The 19,073-nt window shown below is 40.8% G+C and overlaps 1 protein-coding gene across 4 annotated transcripts in view; it reads left to right on the top strand.

The window, feature by feature from the left end:
- Positions 1-19,073, top strand: part of UBAP2 (ubiquitin associated protein 2) — a 165,609-nt gene that overhangs the window by 36,360 nt on the left and 110,176 nt on the right. For all 4 annotated transcript variants that reach the window (XM_073881453.1, XM_025852871.2, XM_025852872.2 and 1 more), the window contains exons 2-4: positions 2,023-2,162; positions 14,800-14,877; positions 17,825-17,935. In XM_073881453.1, the coding sequence (XP_073737554.1) occupies positions 2,064-2,162; positions 14,800-14,877; positions 17,825-17,935 (288 nt within the window). In that variant the 5' untranslated portion in view covers positions 2,023-2,063. The remainder of the gene's footprint in view (positions 1-2,022; positions 2,163-14,799; positions 14,878-17,824; positions 17,936-19,073) is intronic.

Genomic DNA, 19,073 nt, shown 5'->3' on the forward strand with positions numbered 1-19,073 from the left:
TGGCTCAGTCATTAAGCATCTGCCTTTGGCTCAGGTCATGATCCCAGGGACCTGCGATCAAGCCCCGTGTCAGGCTCCCTGCTCAGCGGGAAGCCTGCTTATGCCTCTCCCCCACTCATGCTCTGTTTGTCTCTCTGTATCTCTGTGTCTCAAATGAATAAATAAAATCTTTAAAAAAAATAATGGTAAAATAAATACTGGTTAAGAACAATTGGTGATGGGCACCTGGGTGGCTCAGTTGGTTGAGCGACTGCCTTCGGCTCAGGTCATGATCCTGGAGTCCCAGGATCGAGTCCCACATCGGGTTCCCTGCTCAGCAGGGAGTCTGCTTCTCCCTCCGACCCTCTTCCCTCTCGTGCTGTCTATCTCTCATTCTCTCTCTCACAAATAAATAAATAAATAAAATCTTTAAAAAAAAAAAAAGAACAATTGGTGATATTTGAGATTTTTGGTTAGAATTGCTATATTCATAAACCATAGACTTTTATTTCTTTATTTTTAAGATTTTATTTTTCTATTATTTTTTAAAGATTTTTTTTACAGATTTTATTTATTTATTTGACAGAGACACAGTGAGAGAGGGAACATAAGCAGGGGGAGCGGGAGAGGGAGAAGCAGCCTTCCTGTGGAGCAGGGAGCCCGATGAGGGGCTCGATCCCAGGGCCCTGGGATCATGACCTGAGCTGAAGGCAGATGTTTAACGACTGAGCCACCCAGGTGCCCCTATTTTTTAAAGATTTTGATTTTTCATGAGATACACAGAGAAAGGCAGAGGCAGAGAGAAGCAGGCTCCCTGGGGAGCGGGGAGCCCGATGTGGAACTCGATCCCAGGACCCTGGGATCATGACCTGAGCCAAAGGCAGACGCTTAACCGACTGAGCCACCCAGGCGCCCTTTTAATTTAATTTAATTTAATTTAATTTAATTTAATTTAATTTTTTTAAGATTTTATTTATTTATCTGACAGAGACACAGCGAGAGAGGGAACACAAGCAGGGGGAGTGGGAGAGGGAGAAACAGGCTTCCCGCGGAGCAGGGACCCCCGATGTGGGGCTCGATCCCAGGATGCTGGGATCATGACCTGAGCCGGAGGCAGATGCTTAACGACTGAGCCACCCAGGCGCCCCTAATTTTATTTTTTAAAAAGATTTATTTTAGAGCGCAAGTGAGAGTGTGGGCGGGGAGGGGGGGAAGGGAGAGAGAGAGTTTTAAGCAGACTGTGTGCTGAGCATGAAGTCCCACATGGGGCTCAATTTCGTGACCCTGATATCACGACCCGAACTGAAATAAAAACTCAGATGCTTAACTGACTGCACCACCCAGGCGCCCCTAAGATTTTATTTTTTGTTTTTATTTGAAAGAGAGCGCATGAGCTGGGAGAGAGGCAGACTCCTCACTGAGTAGGGAGCCTGATGGCACGGCTTGATCCTAGGATCCTGAGATTGTGACCTGAGCCAAAGGCAGACACTTAACTGACTGAGCCACCCAGGCACCTCTGAGATACTGTTTTTAAGTAATCTCTGCACCCAGTATGGGACTCAAACTCATAACCCCGAGACTAAGAGTTGCACACTCCACTGTCTGAGTCAGCCAGGTGCCCCAACCATAGACTTTTAGATTGCATTAGTAAAATTAGCTTAATTGTTACTAGGAAAATGTAAAATCCTAATGGGTTGTTTCTTGAGAATTGTGGTGTTTTTGTTTTGTTTTTGTTTTAAAGATTTTATTTATTTGAGAGAAAAAGAGCATACACAGGGGCAGAGGCAGAGGGAGAGAGAGAGGGAGAAGCAGACTCCCCGATGAGCAGGGAGCCTGCAGCGGGGCTCAATCCCAGGACCCTGGGATCATGACCTGAGCCGAAGGCAGAAGCTTAACCCACTCAGCCACCCAGTTGCCCTGAGAATTTCTGTTTTAGAGAGCTGTTATGTTTTGTCTTGTGTTTTCTCCTTATTCCTGAATTTTATTATTATCTTTTACTATGATTTGGAAGTTTTGCTTACTACCATGCCTGCTTTCTTGCAGATTTTCTATTTTGTACATACGTTATTTTGTATATACTGTATATGATGACTTCGGTGAGCAGTGACCGTTCCCGAGGTGCTCGGGAAAAAACACAAATTTCAGCGACACAGGCATCACAACTACAGAAACAAGTAGTACAGGTAAGTTTTTGTGGAACTCTTGTGTAGAGTTACGTTAATTAGGGAGCACATATTCTCCTTTGTTGGATACCTTAGGATTTTGAATCTTGTTTTTATTCATTTCCTTTTTAAAGATTTTATTTATTTGAGAGAGAATGAGAGTGAGAGCATGAGGGCAAGGGTCAGAGGGAGCAGCAGACCCCGCCCAGCAGGGAGCCCGATGCAGGACTCGATCCCGGGACTCCAGTATCATGACCAGAGCCGAAGGCAGACACTTAACCAACTGAGCCACCCAGGTGCCCCCAAAATCGAACATTTTATACATGTTTTTGACTAGATTTGCAAACCTTTTTTCAGAAGCCCGTCATAAATTTCAGATTGATGATTTGACTATACTTTGACAGCTGATTACAAGTAGTTTTTTTTTAAAGATTTTATTTATTTATTCATGAGATTTTATTTATTTATTCATGAGATTTTATTTATTCATGAGAGACAGAGAGAGAGAGAGAGAGAGAGAGAGAGAGAGAGAGAGAAGCAGAGGGAGAAGCAGGCTCCCAAGGAGCAGGAAGCCCGATGCGGGACTCAATCCCAGGACCCCGGGATCATGACCCGAGCTGAAAGCAGACGCCCAACCATCTGAGCCACCCAGGCGCCCCTACAAGTACTTTTTTATATTCAGTCATAACCAAGTGCTCTGTTGATGTTAAGGGAGACAGAGAGCGTAGACTCTGTTGTTCCTTTACATTTTTCTGTATAAGGTTAGCCTTAAATTTTGCTTCTATCCATAGACTTAAAACTCTACTGTTCAGTGTTTATTCCTAAATACATTTACCCCGATAGATAATTATTCACAACTGATATGAAAGACTACCTCTTGTTGGAAAAATTTTAACGTTTTATACTAGGCCCTCTTATAGGTGAATGATTAAGAGGCTATTCATGAAACTTTTTTTTTTTAAGATTTTATTTATTTATTTGACAGAGAGACACAGTGAGGGAGGGAACACAAGCAGGAGGAGTGGGAGAGGGAGAAGCAGGCTTCCCGTGGAGCAGGAGCCCTATGCGGGGCTCGATCTCAGGACCCTGGGATCATGACCTGAGCCGAAATCAGATGCTTATCGACTGAGCCACCCAGGAGGCCCTATTCATGAAACATTTTCTTATCAAAAAAGAAATACAAGTTATGAGTAATCATAGGTGCAACCTTGTTTATAATCAAATATAAATTAAAACAACATTTTGCTGTTTATCCAATCAGTCAAGATTAAAAGTGTAATCTTTTAGGGGTGCCTCGCTGGCTCAGTTGGTGGAGCGTGCGACTCTTGATCTCACATTGTAGGTTTAAGCAACACACTGGGTGTAGAGTTTACTTCAGAATAAAAATCTTTTTTTTTTTTTTCTTTAAGTGTAATCTTTTAGGGTTGCTGGGTGGCTCAGTTGGTTAAGCGTCTCTCTTTGGTTCGGGTCATGATCCCAGGGTTTGGGGTGGAGCCCACCATCGGCCTCCCTGCTCAGCAGGGAACCTGCTTCTCCCTCTTGTCCCTGCTTATTCTCTCTCTCTCAGATAAATAAGTAACATCTTTAAAAAAAAACTAAAAAAGAAAAAAAAAGTGTAATCTTTTAAAGAGGGCCAAATGAAATGTTGGGAATGTAAATTTTTCTATCTCCCACCCAAGTAGAGTCCTTGGGCTGATTTCCAGTGAATCAGTCTCCAGACTGGAGGAGGGAGGGCTCTCTTCCTCTCAAGGGTTGTTGTCACTAATAGTTTTCCATGGGCACTTTGGGGATGGCTCATTTTATGTAATTAGATAAAAACTGCCCACTGAACTGTGGGAAGGATTCTTAGACCCTTAGATTCCTAGTTTTCCTTTTGAAAAAAGTATGGTGAGAATTTCTCAAAAAAGCAGTATAAATAACATTGTTCATGTTCATTTATGCATGAATCTCATTCTAGGAAGTATTTCCTAAGGAAGCAACCTTAAACTGGGGGTGAGGATAGCGCTTTATTCTGTAAGATGTTTGTTGCCCAATTCTAAATGTCCAAAGGTAGGTTATCTCAGGACACCTCTATCAAAAGCAGAAGGATGTAAAACAGAAGACCATTAACTCTTAGATTCTGAATAAAGTGGGTCTGTCGCTTTACCAACTAGATGAATTACTTAAGTCTCTTTGAACCTCACTTAAAAAGAAAACCCCCCCCAAAAACATGCTTTGAGAGTTAAATAAGAATAGTACACATAATTCCTGAATATCCTTCATCCAGATCTCCCAGATACTAACATTTTTACCATGTTTATATTTTTCTCCTTCCTACAAAAAAGAAACTACATACGGTTTTCCCCCACAACCTTTTGAGAGTAAGTTGTAGATGTGGTGAATACCACATCTGAGTACTTCATTATGTTTTTTGTCAAGGTCATAATTACAGAACAGTTGTTAAAAAATCAGGAAATCAACTCCTGTAATCTACGGACTATATTACTATAGTCCCAGTTGTCTCAATAATGTTCTTTTTTTAGCTAATTAAGTCCTTTATCATACATTGTATTCAGATGTACGTTCTCTTGTCTTTTTTTTTTTTTTTAAAGATTTTACTTATTTGACAGAGACACAACCAGAGCAGGAACACAAGCAGGGGAAGTGGGAGAGGGAGAAGCAGTCTTCCCGCCGAGCAGGGAGCACGATGCGGGGCTCGATCCCAGGGCCCTGGGATCATGACCTGAGCCGAAGGCAGACACTTAACGACTGAGCCACCCAGGCGCCCCTCTTCAGTCATTTTTAATGTGGAACTTCCTTTCCTCTGTTTCATAATATTGACCTATTTGAAGAATATAGGCCAGTTACTTTGTAGAATAACTATCAGTTTTAGTTTGAGGTATATTCATAATTAGAATGGGGTTATGCATTTTTGAAGATTTATTTATTTTATTTTATTTTTTTAAGATTTATTTATTATTTGAGAGAGACTGCACAGAAGTGGGAGGTAGGGGCAGAGGGAGAAGCCGGCTCCCCGCTGAGCAGAGAGCCAGATGCGAGACTCGATCCCTGGATCCTAGGATCACAACCCGGAGCTGAAGGCAGACACTTAACCGACTGAGTCACAGGTGCCCCAGAACTCCAGATTTTTAAAGTGTGACATGGAGGGGCGCCCGGGTGGCTCAGTCGGTTGAATGTCTGCCTTCGCTTTGGGTCCTGGGATCCACAGAGGCAGGCTCCCTGCTCAGCGGGGAGTCTGCTTCTCCCCTCTCCCTCTGCCCCTCCCCATGCTGCACTCTCTCCCTCCCTCTCTCTCTCATAAATAAATTTAAAAAAAAGTGACTTTTCAGGATGGTTGTAAGGAATTAGAAATGGTATAGTTGTATTAAGGAATTGTTAACCTTTATTCATTGTATATTCCACATAAATTATGAAGTGATTACAATACTGTTTGAAATTATGTTGGAAAATGCCTGGCTCCTAATCAACTGAGACAGGACCCAAAATTATAGTATAGAACAACTGTTAAAACAAGAAAAAAAAAAAGACAAGTATACTATGTTAATAATGTTTATCTTTGGGTGGTAGGCATAAGGATGATTAAAAAAATCGTATTTCATTATATTCTCCAAATTTTTTTTTTTTTAAAGATTTTATTTATTTATTTGAGAGAGAGAATGAGAGACAGAGAGCACGAGAGGGGGGAGGGTCAGAGGGAGAAGCAGACTCCCCGCCGAGCAGGGAGCCCAATGCGGGACTCGATCCCGGGACTCCAGGACCACGACCTGAGCCGAAGGCAGTCGCCCAACCGACTGAGCCACCCAGGCGCCCTCTCCAAATTTTTTCACTGGCAGATACAACAAAAAATATTTGGCTTACATAGAAAAGTTGTCAACACATTCTGCAATGTGAAAGTAGCTTAGCTCTGCGGCGCCTGGCTGGCTCAGTCATGGAGCATGCAACTCTTGATTTCCAGGTTGTGAGATTGAGCCCTAGGGGGTGTGGAGTTTACCTAAAACAATTAGAAAAAAAAAAGAAGAAAGTAGCTTAGCCTATTACAAGCCAAGTGAATGGAAGTAATGCTGCTTTTCTTGGCAAGACCTGACATTTGGGTGGTGGATGTCACTAGTGTTTGTTGTAGGGTAGGGTGCACTCACCTTGTTTAACTTCAAATTGTCAGTTGATTTTGCTTTTTCCTCTGATTTTTCAAGTTGTACAGATTTCTTGACATTTCCCGGAGGTTGTCTGACAAGTTTCCTGTCTTAGTTGAATTTATGTTTGGGGTTTTCTTTATCGCATATTTAACGTAATTTTCTTGGCTAGAGGGTAGTCACCAAAGGTAAAAAATATTTAAAGTTCTAATTTAAAATGCTTTTTATTTCATTAATACGATAGGCTAGTATTGCAGTACTGTAGTTGTTAAACATCTGTTAAATGCATCAGGTCCACTTTCAGAAGTTATATCTAAATGGCCCTCTTAGGAAGAATACAGATGATATCACTGAAGAGAAATGCAAAGAATATTTGAGTCTAATACTTAAGCAGAGAAAATTAAGTCTGAATAAATTAGCATTGGTATTTACCTAATGTATGACTTTACATTTTATTATTATTATTATTTAAAGATTTATTTACTTGATAGAGAGAGACACAGTGAGAGAGGGAACACAAGCAGGGGGAGTGGAAGAGGGAGAAGCTGGCTTCCCGCTAAGCAGAGAGCCTGATGCGGGGCTCGATCCCAGGACCCTGGGATCATGACCTGAGCCGAAGGCAGACGCTTAACGACTGAGCCACCCAGGCACCCCTTTACATTTTATTTTTTATTTTTAGCTATGCATGTGTAGTTTTATTTATTTATTTTTTAAGATTTTATTTATTTATTTGAGAGAGAGAGAGGATGAGAGAGAGCACGAGAGGGAAGAGGGTCAGAGGGAGAAGCAGACTCCCTGCTGAGCAGGGAGCCCGATGTGGGACTCGATCCCCGGACTCCGGGATCATGACCTGAGCCAAAGGCAGTCACTTAACCAACTGAGCCACCCAGGCGCCCTGTATGTGTAGTTTTAAAGTAGGCTCCACACCCAACATGGGGCTTGAACTCGATCCTGAGATCAAGAGTTGCATGCTCTACTAACTGAGCCAGCCAGGGGCCCCTTAACTTTACATTTTAGAAATTTGGAGGTGAAACAATATAAAATGAAAATGTAAAAAATATGTGGAAGCCCCAGACTGTTACCTATAGCAAAATGCTATTACTAATAACTATTCTTAAAATCTTAAGTGAAAGTCTGTGAATTCAAGTGTTTTCTTGTTAATACTTTGTAAGATAGTTTAATAGAGTTAGGGGAAGCATTTTTGTGTGTGTGTGTGTAACTTGTGTACATTAAGGAATCAGAGGCAGTTCTCAGGCACTTTTCAAATTTAAATATTGCTGCTTTTACATCTATTATTAGTGACAGTTTCCGCTGCCACCCCCCACCCCCGCCCGCCCTATTACTTTTAATCCCATACCCATTTCAGAAGGATACTACAGCCAGAGTCCCTGGTTTTAGTTTGTCTTGTACTCTGTGACATTGCTGTATGTTGTATTTTCTGTCTGAAATGTCTTGAACCAAGCACATTCTTTTTTTTCTTTTTTTTTTAAGATTTTATTTTTTTATTTGTCAGAGAGAGGGATGGAGAGCACAAGCAGGGGAAGCGTGACAGGCAAGAGGGAGAAGCAGGGTGAAATGTTGAAATTTCCCCCCCTAACATTTTGTTAGGAAGATGTTCAAATACAAAGAGTCTTTGAAAAGAGTTGTATGGTGAACACCCATACACTCAAAATCACCTTTTTTTTTGTTTTTTTTTAAGATTTTATTTGAGAGAGGGAGACAGAGATAGCAAGAGAGAGCACAAGCAGGGAGAAGAGGGAGAAGCAGGCTCCCCACAGAGCAGTTAGCCCGATGCGGGGCTGGATCCCAGGACCCCGGGATCATGACCTGAGCCGAAGGCAGATGCTTAATGACCAAGCCACCCAGGCACCCCCTAATATTAGCTTTTTGATATATTTGTTTTATTATATCTGGCTAGCTATCCATTATTTTATCTTATTTTCTTGATGAATTTCAAGGTAAATTAAAGTCATCAATATAAGTTTAATCCTAAGCTCTTTAGCATACATACATATATAACTAGAGTTTGATATTTGTTTATGTCCCTCCCCTCCTTTTCTAAGGTGAAATTTGCGTAGGGAGACATTTTAAGTGTTACCAGATTATTTTTTGTTGGATGCACGTACCTGTATAACTCAGTCCCCTCTCAAGATACAGAACATCACCCTCATCCCAGAAGCTTCTGTGGCTTTTACTATGTTTTCTTGGTGCAGATAACCTGACTTCTTTTTGGGTTCTGGCAGTTTTCTTTATGTACTGCTGATTTCTTTCACCTTGCTTCTAACTCTCATTTTATCTTTTTGTGTGCCTCTTTTCCCTTAAGACTCTGCAGGTTTCCCATAACTAATGTGGGGGACTGTGTTTTCTAGTGTTTGCACATGTTGTAGTCATTTTCCTCAGTCTTCAAGTATAAAATGACAGAAAAAAACATCATTCCTGTTATATCCCTTCCTTCTTATGGCAGTCACACTAGCCTAGACCCTCATTACTATATTAGAGTGGTAAAATAGGTTCCTCTCTAGCTTGGAGGCAGTGTGATTGATATACTCGGCACTACATACCTCTGGTAGTTAGGATCCCTGTGCCTTTAACACCCAGCATAAAGTGTTAGTAAATTGCTTAGGGGACACTATGGTTTTGAACTGTACTACTATGTCTAAGATCTTTCTTAGGAATAAGATTGAAGCTCCACTTCACGATTTAATAATTTTTGTAATAGGAACTTTTTTTTTATCGTAATGAAAGATGAAGAATTTCATGATGGCTGCTTGCCAGATTGTTGTTGGCCCTTTCCTGTATAACAGTTTTTCTGAAGTTTGCATGCATATTATAAGGGTGTATATTTGGACATTTTCCATCTTTATATATGTATCCTCCTACTTTCCTTGCTTAATTGCCTCAGGACTTTGTCTAATTGCTTTAATTAGACCCTCCAGTACAAAAGGTTAGAACAGACACCTTGTTTTGTTCTTGATATTAGGGGGAAAGCTTTCAGTTGTCTTTCACTGTTAAGTATGTTGTTAGCTCTGTTTTTTGTAGTTACCTTTATTAGGTTGAGGAAGTTCCCTTCTATTTCTGATTTGTTGAGTCCTTGTTATCATGAAAGGATATTGGATTTTTTTAAGGTTTTATTTATTTATTTGACAGAGAGAGACAGAGACAGCGAGAGAGGGTACACAAGCAGGGGGAGCGGAAGAGGGAGAAGCAGGCTTCCCGTCGAGCAGGGAGCCGGATGCGGGGCTTGATCCCAGCATCCTGGGATCATGACCTGAGCTGAAGGCAGACGCTTAATGACTGAGCCACCCAGGTGCCCCAGGATATTGGATTTTATCAAATGCTTTTTCTGTGTTTTCTGAAATATTCATGGGTTTTGTTATTTTATTAATATGATGTATTACATTGTTCAGATGTTAAACAACCTTGAATTATTGGGATAAACCTTACTTGGTAATGTTATATAATCCTTTGTGTATGTTGCTGGTTTGCTAGGATTTTTTTTTTAAGGTTTTTTTTTTATTTATTTGACAGAGACACAGCGAGAGAGGGAACACAAGCAGGGGGAGTGGGAGAGGGAGAAGCAGGCTCCCCGCAGAGCAGAGAGCCCAATGCGGGGCTTGATCCCAGGACCCTGGGATCGTGACCTGAGCTGAAGGCAGACGCTTAATGACTGAGCCACCCAGGTGTCCCAGTTTGCTAGGATTTTGTGAAAGATTTTTCATCCATAGTGGTATTTTTCTGTAGGTGTCTTTTCTTGTGATGTTTTTGATTTTGGTTATCAGGATAATACTGACCTTGTAGAATGAGTTAGGAAGTGTTCTCTTTATATTTTTTGGAAGAATTTGTAAAGAATTGGTACACGTGTTAATTCCTTCATCATTGGGAAGAATTTAACCATTGAAGCCATCTGGCCCTGGGCTTTTCTTTGTGGGAACTTTTTATTTATTTATTTTAAGTTGGCTCCACAACCAACATGGGACTTGAACTCAAGACCCTGAGATCAAGAGTCGCATGCTTTTCTGACTGAGCCAACCAGGCTCCCCTGTGGGAACTTTTTGATGGCTAATTCAGTCACTTGTTACAGAATTTTCATTTTTCTTGATGTAGTTTCAGTGGTATCTTTTTAGGAATTTTTTTTGTCTAGGTCATGCAGTTTGTGGCATACATTTGTTTATGGAATTTTATAATCCTTTTTATTCCTCTAACATAGGTAGTGATGTCCCCAATTTTATTCCTAATTTTAATGACTTTAGTCTTCTCTCTCCTTTCTTGGCTGATCTAGCTAAAAGGTTTGTCAGTTTTGTCGATTCCCCCCTCCCCAAAGAATCAGATTTTTTTTTCTACTGTCTTTTTCGTTTATTTTTATTGTTGTCTCTGTTACTTCCTTCTTTAAAAAAAAAAAGACTATTTTGGAATGGGCTGCTGGGTGGCTCAGTCGTTAAGCGTCTGCCTTCAGCTCAGGTCACGGTCCCAGGGTCCTGGGATCAAGCCCCGCATCAGGCTCCCTGCTCTGTGGGAAGCCTGCTTCTCCCTCTCCCAGCCCCGCCTGCTTGTGTTCCCTCTCTCACTGTGTCTCTCTCTGTCAAATAAATAAATAAAATCTTAAAAAAAAATAATCTCTACACCCATCATGGGGCTTGAACTCTCAAACCTGAGATCAAGAGTCATATGCTCTATCAGCTGAGCGAGACGGTCACCCCTTCTGTCATTAATTCTTAGGTTTTTATTTATTTTTCCTTTTTAAATTTTTTACTTAAAATATTTCACCCTTTCACCTTTTATTTCTCTTGAAGCATTAACTGTTAAAAGTTTATTTTTGTGTTCCTTCTTTGTGTGTAGTCTTCATTTTATTTGAGTTAGAAAAAGACATATTTATGTCTTTTATATTATGTATTTATAATTTTCTTTATGCCCAGTGCCTTTTTAAAATATTTATTTGAGAGAGAGAGTGCATGAGCAGGGGGAGGGTGTACAGAGAGAGAGAGAAGCAGCAGACTCCTTTCCCCTGAGATCATGACCTTCGGTCAGACACTTAACCGACTGAGCCACCCAGGTACCCCATGCTCAGTGCCTTTTAGTTTTGAGATAGAAGATAGCAGTTGGGCTTTATTCTTTTTTTTTTAAAGATTTTATTTATTTTTTTGACAGACACAGCAAGAGAGGGAACATAAGCAGGGGGAGTGGGAGAGGGAGAGAGAGAAGCAGGCTTCCCGCTGAGCAGGGAGCCCCAGGCTAGATTCCAGGACTCGGGGATCATGGGATCATGACCCGAGACGAAGGCAGACGCTTAACAACTGAGCCACCCAGGTTCCCCAGGGCTTTATTCTCTAGGTACTTTTTTTTTGTTGTGTTTTCATTGGTTATGGGGGTATTATCTTGCTGCTTACTCTGTTTTTCTTAAAATAAGTTTGTATGGGATTTGAGCTTTATTTTTCTCTTGCTCATATTTATGTGCTGTGAGTTTTCTTGGACTTTCAGATGGCTACATGGTTCTGAGTGGCTTTTGTAATTTAGAATAAAATTAATTTAATAAATCCTAGAGAGTTTCTTTTCTGTGTAATCACATTGGCTTACTTTCTGAGATTTCCTGGCCCCTTCTCCACCATTGTGGACCTTCTTTTCTTTCCTGTATATGTGGCTTAATTTTTTTTTTAAGATTTTATTTATTCATTTGTCAGAAAGAGAAAGAGAGAGAGCAAGTGAGCACAAGCAAGGGGAGCCGCACGGAGAGGAGGAGGCAGGCTCCCCGCCGAGCAGGGAGCCTGATGCGGGGCTTGATCCCAGGACTCTGGGATCACGACCCGAACCAAAGGCAGACGCTTAACCAACTGAGCCACCCAGGCGTCCCTTTGTGGCTTAATTTTGATTCTACTAGTCATTTTCTCTTAATGGGAGCCCGTAGCTGGTTAGTTTCAAGAGTTGATAATGGTGGGCGGCACCTGGGTGTCTCAGTTGGTTAGGCATCCCATTCTTGATCTTGGCTTAGGTCATGATCTCAGGGTACTGGGATTGAGATACTTTATCTGTGGGTGGTTTTTATTCATCTGTTTGTATTTTGAGGTTTGTGAGAGATACTTTGTCATCTAGTTTTGTGGTATATTGTCCATGGGATTTTGGTTTTGTTGCAAAGTTGCAGGAGTAGTTTTAGAGAACTCTTAATACACTCCATATTGTTAGCATGGTGCCACTTTTGTTCTTTTATTTTCTTCTGTATTTTATATCTGTATACATACGCACATTGCATGCATGTATTAATATATGCATTGTTTTTAGTTATTCCAGTATTTAGTTATTCCATTGTCAGTTATTTTGGTAATGTCCTTTGTAGCATGTTTCCCCATTCTAGTAAAGAATCACATACACCTTTTGTTTGACATGTCTCTTTTTTCTGGAACAGCTATTAGCCTTTGTCTTCCAAAATACTGGCAGTTTGAAAAAAATATAAGCCAGTTCTATAAAATATTCTTTGGGACTTCTGGGTGGTGGCTCAGTTGGTTAAATGTCCGACTCTTTGTTTTCAGCTCAGGTCATGATCTCAGGTTCGTGGGATCAAGCCCAGCACTCAGCAGGGAGTCTGCTTCTCTCTCTCTGCCTCTCCCCCTGCTCGCATGCTTGCGTGCTCTCTTTCTCAAATAAACGGATAAATCTTTAAAAAGAAACATTCTTCAATTGGAGTTTGATAATTTCCTCATGATTAGATTCAGGTTATAGATCTCTGATTGGAATACTACATAGAGGACTTTTGAGTATTTCTCAGATTATGGGTGGAGTTATGTGATAGCTATCTGCCCCTCATTGAGGAAGTTGACATTGATTCATTCAGTCCAGGTTTTGCCCATTTCCTCTAATTTATTCTTAACTATGTTTCATCTAGCAGCTTAAAAACAATCGTGTGGGGACACTTAGAGACCATGTGCAAATAGCCTATTCCTCATGCAATTTTACCCCTTAGAATTAGCATTTATTAATGATTATTGTCTTCACTAATCCTTACTATGTTACAACATGAAGATTTTCTAGCTTGGTTACTTCTTAGTGTTTTTATCAGTGTAACATTACTAAGTGTATTTTATTTTTTTAAAGATTTTATTTATTTATTTGACAGAGAGAGACACAGTGAGAGAAGGAACACAAGCAGGGGGAGTGGGAGAGGGAGAAGCAGGCTCCCCGCAGAGCTGGGAGCCCGATGCGGGGCTCGATCCCAGGACCCGGGGATCATGACCTCCCACTCCCCCTGCTTGTGTTCTCTCTCTCGCTGTGCCTCTCTCTCTCAAATAAATGGATAAAATCTTTTATTTTTTTTAAAGATTTTATTTATTTGTTTGACAGAGAGAAACAATGAGAGAGGGAACACAAGCAGGGGGAGTGGGAGAGGGAGAGGGAGAAGCAGGCTTCCCGCGGAGCAGGGAGCACGATGTGGGGCTGGATCCCAGGACCCTGGGATCATGACCTGAGCTGAAGGCAGACGCTTAACGACTGAGCTACCCCGGCGCCCCTAAATGGATAAAATCTTAAAAAATATTTAAAACAAATGTTTTGGCTGAGAAGCCACTGGAAGAGAGTTTTCTGTTAGGGTGACTAATTGTAGCATTTGAAAGTTTTTTTTTTTTTTTTTTAAGGTCTTATTTATTTGTCAGAAGGAGAGAGAGAACGCACAAGAAGGGGGGGCGGCAGGCAGAGCAGGCAGAGGGAGAAGCAGGCTCCCTGCTGCGGGACATGATCCCATGTGACCCTGGGATCATGAATGACCTGAGCCCAAGGCAGCCGCTTAACTGACTGAGCCACCCAGGTGTCCCTAAAGTTTCCTTTTTCTTAAAAAATTTTAAATTGTGGCTTAAAAAAAAAGTAAAAAAATACATATGTTTTTTAGGTTTCATTTAGTCATCTGAGTGAGAGAGGGAGACTGAGAAAGAGACAGAGAGCACGAGCAGCAGGGAGAGGCAGAGGGAGGAGAAGCAGGCTCCCCGCTGAGCAGGGAGCCGGATGCAGGGCTCAATCCCAGGACCTTGATATCATAACCTGAGTCGAAGGCAGATGCTTAACTGACTAAGCCACCCAGGCCCCCCCCAAGATAATTTTTATTACGTTAAATACAGCCATTTTTCTTAAGAGCTGATCAGGATATATTAAAAGAGTTGACAGCAGAGCTTTTTTGTTTTCTGTTTTTTGACAGACATGCTGGTTCTAAGCCTGTGTCCTAGCAGTCTCCACTGCTTCCTGTTGTAATTTTCTATAGTTCTTATTTACTCCATTTCCCCAAGGGAAAGAATATTTAAATGAGTCACATGGCCAGTTAAGATGAATAATAACTTTAGGTCATTTGGCCAAAGAAATGGGACCCTTATGCCATTTAATTTGATGTTTATTTGGCTTATGGAAGCAGGTTGTAAACATTTGAGAACTCTAATCAGTAGTTTTGTTACCATAGAACTGTAGTGCTTGAGCTTTTTATCTATTTGCAGCAGATTTTGGCATCTAACTTGTATTTTAGGTGCTCAGAACTTTTTAACAATTGTGTATGTACTTTTCAGGCAACAGCCGAACAGATGCGTCTTGCTCAAGTGATCTTCGATAAAAATGATTCAGAATTTGAAGCTAAAGTTAAACAGGTATGTTTGTGGCAAAGATACTATTATTTTGACAGTAGAATCTTCTAGTTATAGTGTTACCAACAATGAGCTAGACATTTGTGAAGAAGCACACTGATCTTGTCTGTACCTGTGTATAGAGAGTACATTTAGTATTTGGCAAGTTCTCAGAAAATTTTGTTTAATGTTAAGAACTGAATTGCCTTTTCCAACATGTTGATGATTCCAAACATATAAAATACAACATTAAATTTTAGTGTGATGTCTTCATTTAGAACTTTAATGAGAGGCCTTTTTTATAATATAAATTTCAAAATCTTCTCTCCTGATAAGGCTTCTTTTCCCTTCAAGATTCTAGAAATCAAGCTGTATAACTCTTACCTCAGTCCAGACCTTGGTAGAGGTCTATAAGTAATTGTTCCTTGAGTGAATGTCCCACAGTGGACTTGTTACTGAGAGTTAGCTGGAAAAGGAAAGAAACCTTGGTTCTTTTCACTCCCACCAGAAAGAATTACAGAACAGCAGAATGAAAGCAAAGCAGTTTCATTAAAGTATACCCCCAAGGGAGAAGCGGGCTAGTCGAGAGAGACAATGGCCCTGGAAGCTTGGTGGTGTGGCCTTCTATCATTTTTTTCTTTTGGGCAGGCCGAAGGGTCAACATTTGAGTGACAGGCCTGGATTATATAATAATTAGCTAACTTTCCGAAGTTGTATTCAAAATGCCTGCATGGGGTAAGAAACTGCAACATTATTTCTATTTTAGAGACATTAGGTTAAATAAGGACAAGTTGCTGCTTTCTGCATAAGTGCAACAAGCAAATTTAGCTCTTAACTCCTGCCCAGGATGTTGTAACCACAAACCCATTGCTAGATGGGGCAAATGGGGTGGTCCCCAGGCTGTCCTCACTTGGGGCTCTCCATTATGAAATCTAAGGTCCATCCTCCTATTGCTCACGCCTAGCTTCCTGCCTAACTTTTTTTAGCCCTTTATTCTGTAAACTCTTTGTTTATACTTAGAGTTGCTGTCATTAGACTAATGGTAATAATTTTAGAAGGCCTCAAAAAGCATTTATTAAAAATGATAGAACTTATTCTCTGGAATGAGATTTATGTATAGCTTGAGACATACTTCTGCATATTGTATTGTCTTTTGTCTGAATAGTATAGCAGATACACAAAAAAGAGAACTGGTCCAGGAGTTCAGAGTTTTATGGTTAAACTTTAGGGTTTTTTGTTTTTTTTTTTTAATTTGTTGTTTATTTATCAAGACAAACTATTCCATAACCCAGTATTCGTGTTTCATAGTTCAGGAACACAGGTCAGTGACAGACTTCAGTGGAACTCAACCCAAAGAAATTCTTTACGTTCCAAAATCACTTTGCACTCTGAAAGATACCAGCCTTCTTCATCTCCTCAAAATCTTTCATGGAATCATAATTTCTGTAGAAATCTGCATATGCCTTCTTTCTTGGTTCGGCCACAGCAAACTTATAGAAAGCTGCAACCCCCAGGGATACAGCGAACACTCCAACAATATGAAATCGCAGACGCTTGGCCAGAAGGCCTCGCATCTGAGGTTTCGTCAAAGCACTGGAAGTCATGGTAGTTATTCTCAACACCAACCTCAAACCTAACGTCCTCCCTAACTGATACAGAAATGGACCTAAACTGTAGTTTGATCTCTTACTAATCCAGTCACTGGGGGGTAATTTTGTTATTTAATGTTCATCTTATCATTTGCATATTACAGGTATTGAGTTAATACAGACACTGATAAAAACTGACGCTAGTCGATACCCAAAGACCAAAGGACTGAAAAGCTGTAGTGTGTGTAGAACTTGCACTGTGCAATGCAGGGAAGAAAGCAGAGAGAGAGTGCTATAGTGCAGAGAACTCTGTTTATGAAATCAGGATACTTGGATTCCGGATAGGCCTTCCTATTAATTAGCTTTTTGACCACAGAAAAATCACTTCACATGTTGGCGTCAAAATGTTTTTAACAGGTGGTACATACTAAAACAGTTAAATGTGTGTAAAAACACAAGAGATACTTAAATCATACATTTGTTCACTAAAAATTTAGAAACTTGTACCTAATTTGTGATTGTGTTTGTGTTGAAAATGTCAAGTAGCTTAATCTCCTTTGTTAAAGAGAATGTACCAAGGGGATTTCTTTGATTACTTCAAACATAGCACGCTGTTGAAGCTGCTTGCACAAGTACTATGTCTAGGAGTGAGTTTGTGATAGCTGTAGAATTGCACTTGTGAGACCTTTGGGTGTTGTCACTTACTATGTATGTGGAGTGTTCTAATCCAAGCAATGATAAACCACATATGGATTGTTTTCTTTGTACAAAATAGTTGGACTGGATGTTCAGTTAATGGTGGCCACATACACTTACTATTTGAGTCGTTGCAAATTTTGGGAATCCCAGGCCACTGAACTAAGTTGGAGTAGTCAGAGCTGATCCTGAGTATGCTGAGAATGTTGGTATATATGTATGTGTATACCGCTGATTAATAATCTGATACTTTGTCATCTTGGAGGAGAGTTGATCTGTCGTCTGACTCTTCTGTATTGATGAAAAGACAAGTGATGGTCACAAAAAGCAGGGAAACCTGTTCTTGCATTATAAGCTCAGAGTCTGGAAGGAGGCCATATTCATGTGGAAGGATTGTGTGATTTCTATTTGTAAATAGAAGAATTTTAGGGGCGCCTGGGTGGTTCAGTTGGGTGTCTGTCTTCGGCTCAGGTCATGATCCTGGGGACCTGGGATCGGGCCCCACCTCTGGCTCCCTGCTCAGTGGGGGACCTGCTTCTTCCTCTCCCTCTGCCTGCTGCTCCCCCTGCTGTGCTCTCTCTCCCTCTCTCTCAAATAAATAAAATCTGGGAAAAAAAAAAAATCTTAAAGTTGTTATCTTGTGCCACTTTGGGGTCCCCTTAACCATATTCTTATAATTTCAACAGCTTATGGAAGTGACGGGGAAAAATCAGGATGAATGCATAGTGGCCCTACATGACTGTAATGGAGATGTGAACAAAGCTATCAATATATTGCTGGAAGGGAATTCAGACACGGTAAGAATTATTAATAAGTATTAATTGATTTGCAGTGCTAAGATTTATCTCCAATTCCATATTGCATTTTGGACTTCACCTTTTTTGGGGGTGGGGGTGGAGGGCATTATGGGTTCCATTCCATGTTTGTTTTAAGACCAGAAAGAACACTAACCTGAAATGACTGTTTCTGTTACATATGGTTTCTTCATGAAGTTGTAGAATCTGAAGACTCGAAATTGAACTTGGTCATCTGCTCCAGCCTTACACAGTTCCCAAATTCTCTGGGCCTGTGGACATTTTCACCACCTGAAAAACTTCTCTTGGCTTCTCTGCTCATGTTTCTTCATCTCAATTGTCATCTCTACTACTCCGTATATCTCTAACAGTAAACCAGAATTTGCTGGTATATCTATTTGCTCATGTGTGAATATTCTACAGACACATTTTCATGACCATTTGACAGATAAAATAAGAAAGAAAGGTGGTGTTGTTTTTAAGCGTAGTAAACTTTGAGGATGCAGGCACACTAAAGCTTATCCTTTTTATTTTAGGAAGGATACAACTAAAGCCACACTAGGCAGTTCTCACTAATCTCTTGATCTCTGCATTGAGATTGCATAGTGTTTTTCTTTTCTTTTCTTTTTTTCTTTTCTCTTCTCTTTTTTTCTTTATAAGATTTTATTCGAGAGAGAGAGAGAGAGAGAGTGTGAGTGAGAGAGAGCAGAAGTGAGGGGAGGGTTAGAGAGAGAGGGAGAAGCAGAGAAGGGAGCCCAACTCGGGGCTTGATCCTAGGTCTGTGGGATCATGACCTGAGCTGAAGGCAGCTGCTTAACCAACTGAGCCACCCAGGCACCATGTACAGTATTTCATTTGTATTTTCTTTTTTAATTAATTAATTTGAGAGAGTGAGCACAAGCAGGAGGAGGGGCACAGGGAGAGGGAGAAGCAGATTCCCCGCTGAGCAGGGAGCCCAACGTGGCAGTCGATTCCCAGGACAGTGAGCCGAAGGCAGTCGCCAACTGACTCGGCCACCCAGGCGCCCCTCATTTGTATTTTCAAATCACCATTTCAAAACAGAGTAAAACAAAATAATGATTCTTCTTAAAATGGGGTATAAAGATGAACAAAACCAAAAGTGCCTTCCTGTCAGTGTTCA

The sequence above is a fragment of the Callorhinus ursinus genome, unplaced genomic scaffold (genome assembly GCF_003265705.2).
Source record: "Callorhinus ursinus isolate GAN/ISIS: 27379988/994484 unplaced genomic scaffold, GSC_fseal_2.0 scaffold42, whole genome shotgun sequence".
Lineage (NCBI taxonomy): Eukaryota > Metazoa > Chordata > Mammalia > Carnivora > Otariidae > Callorhinus > Callorhinus ursinus.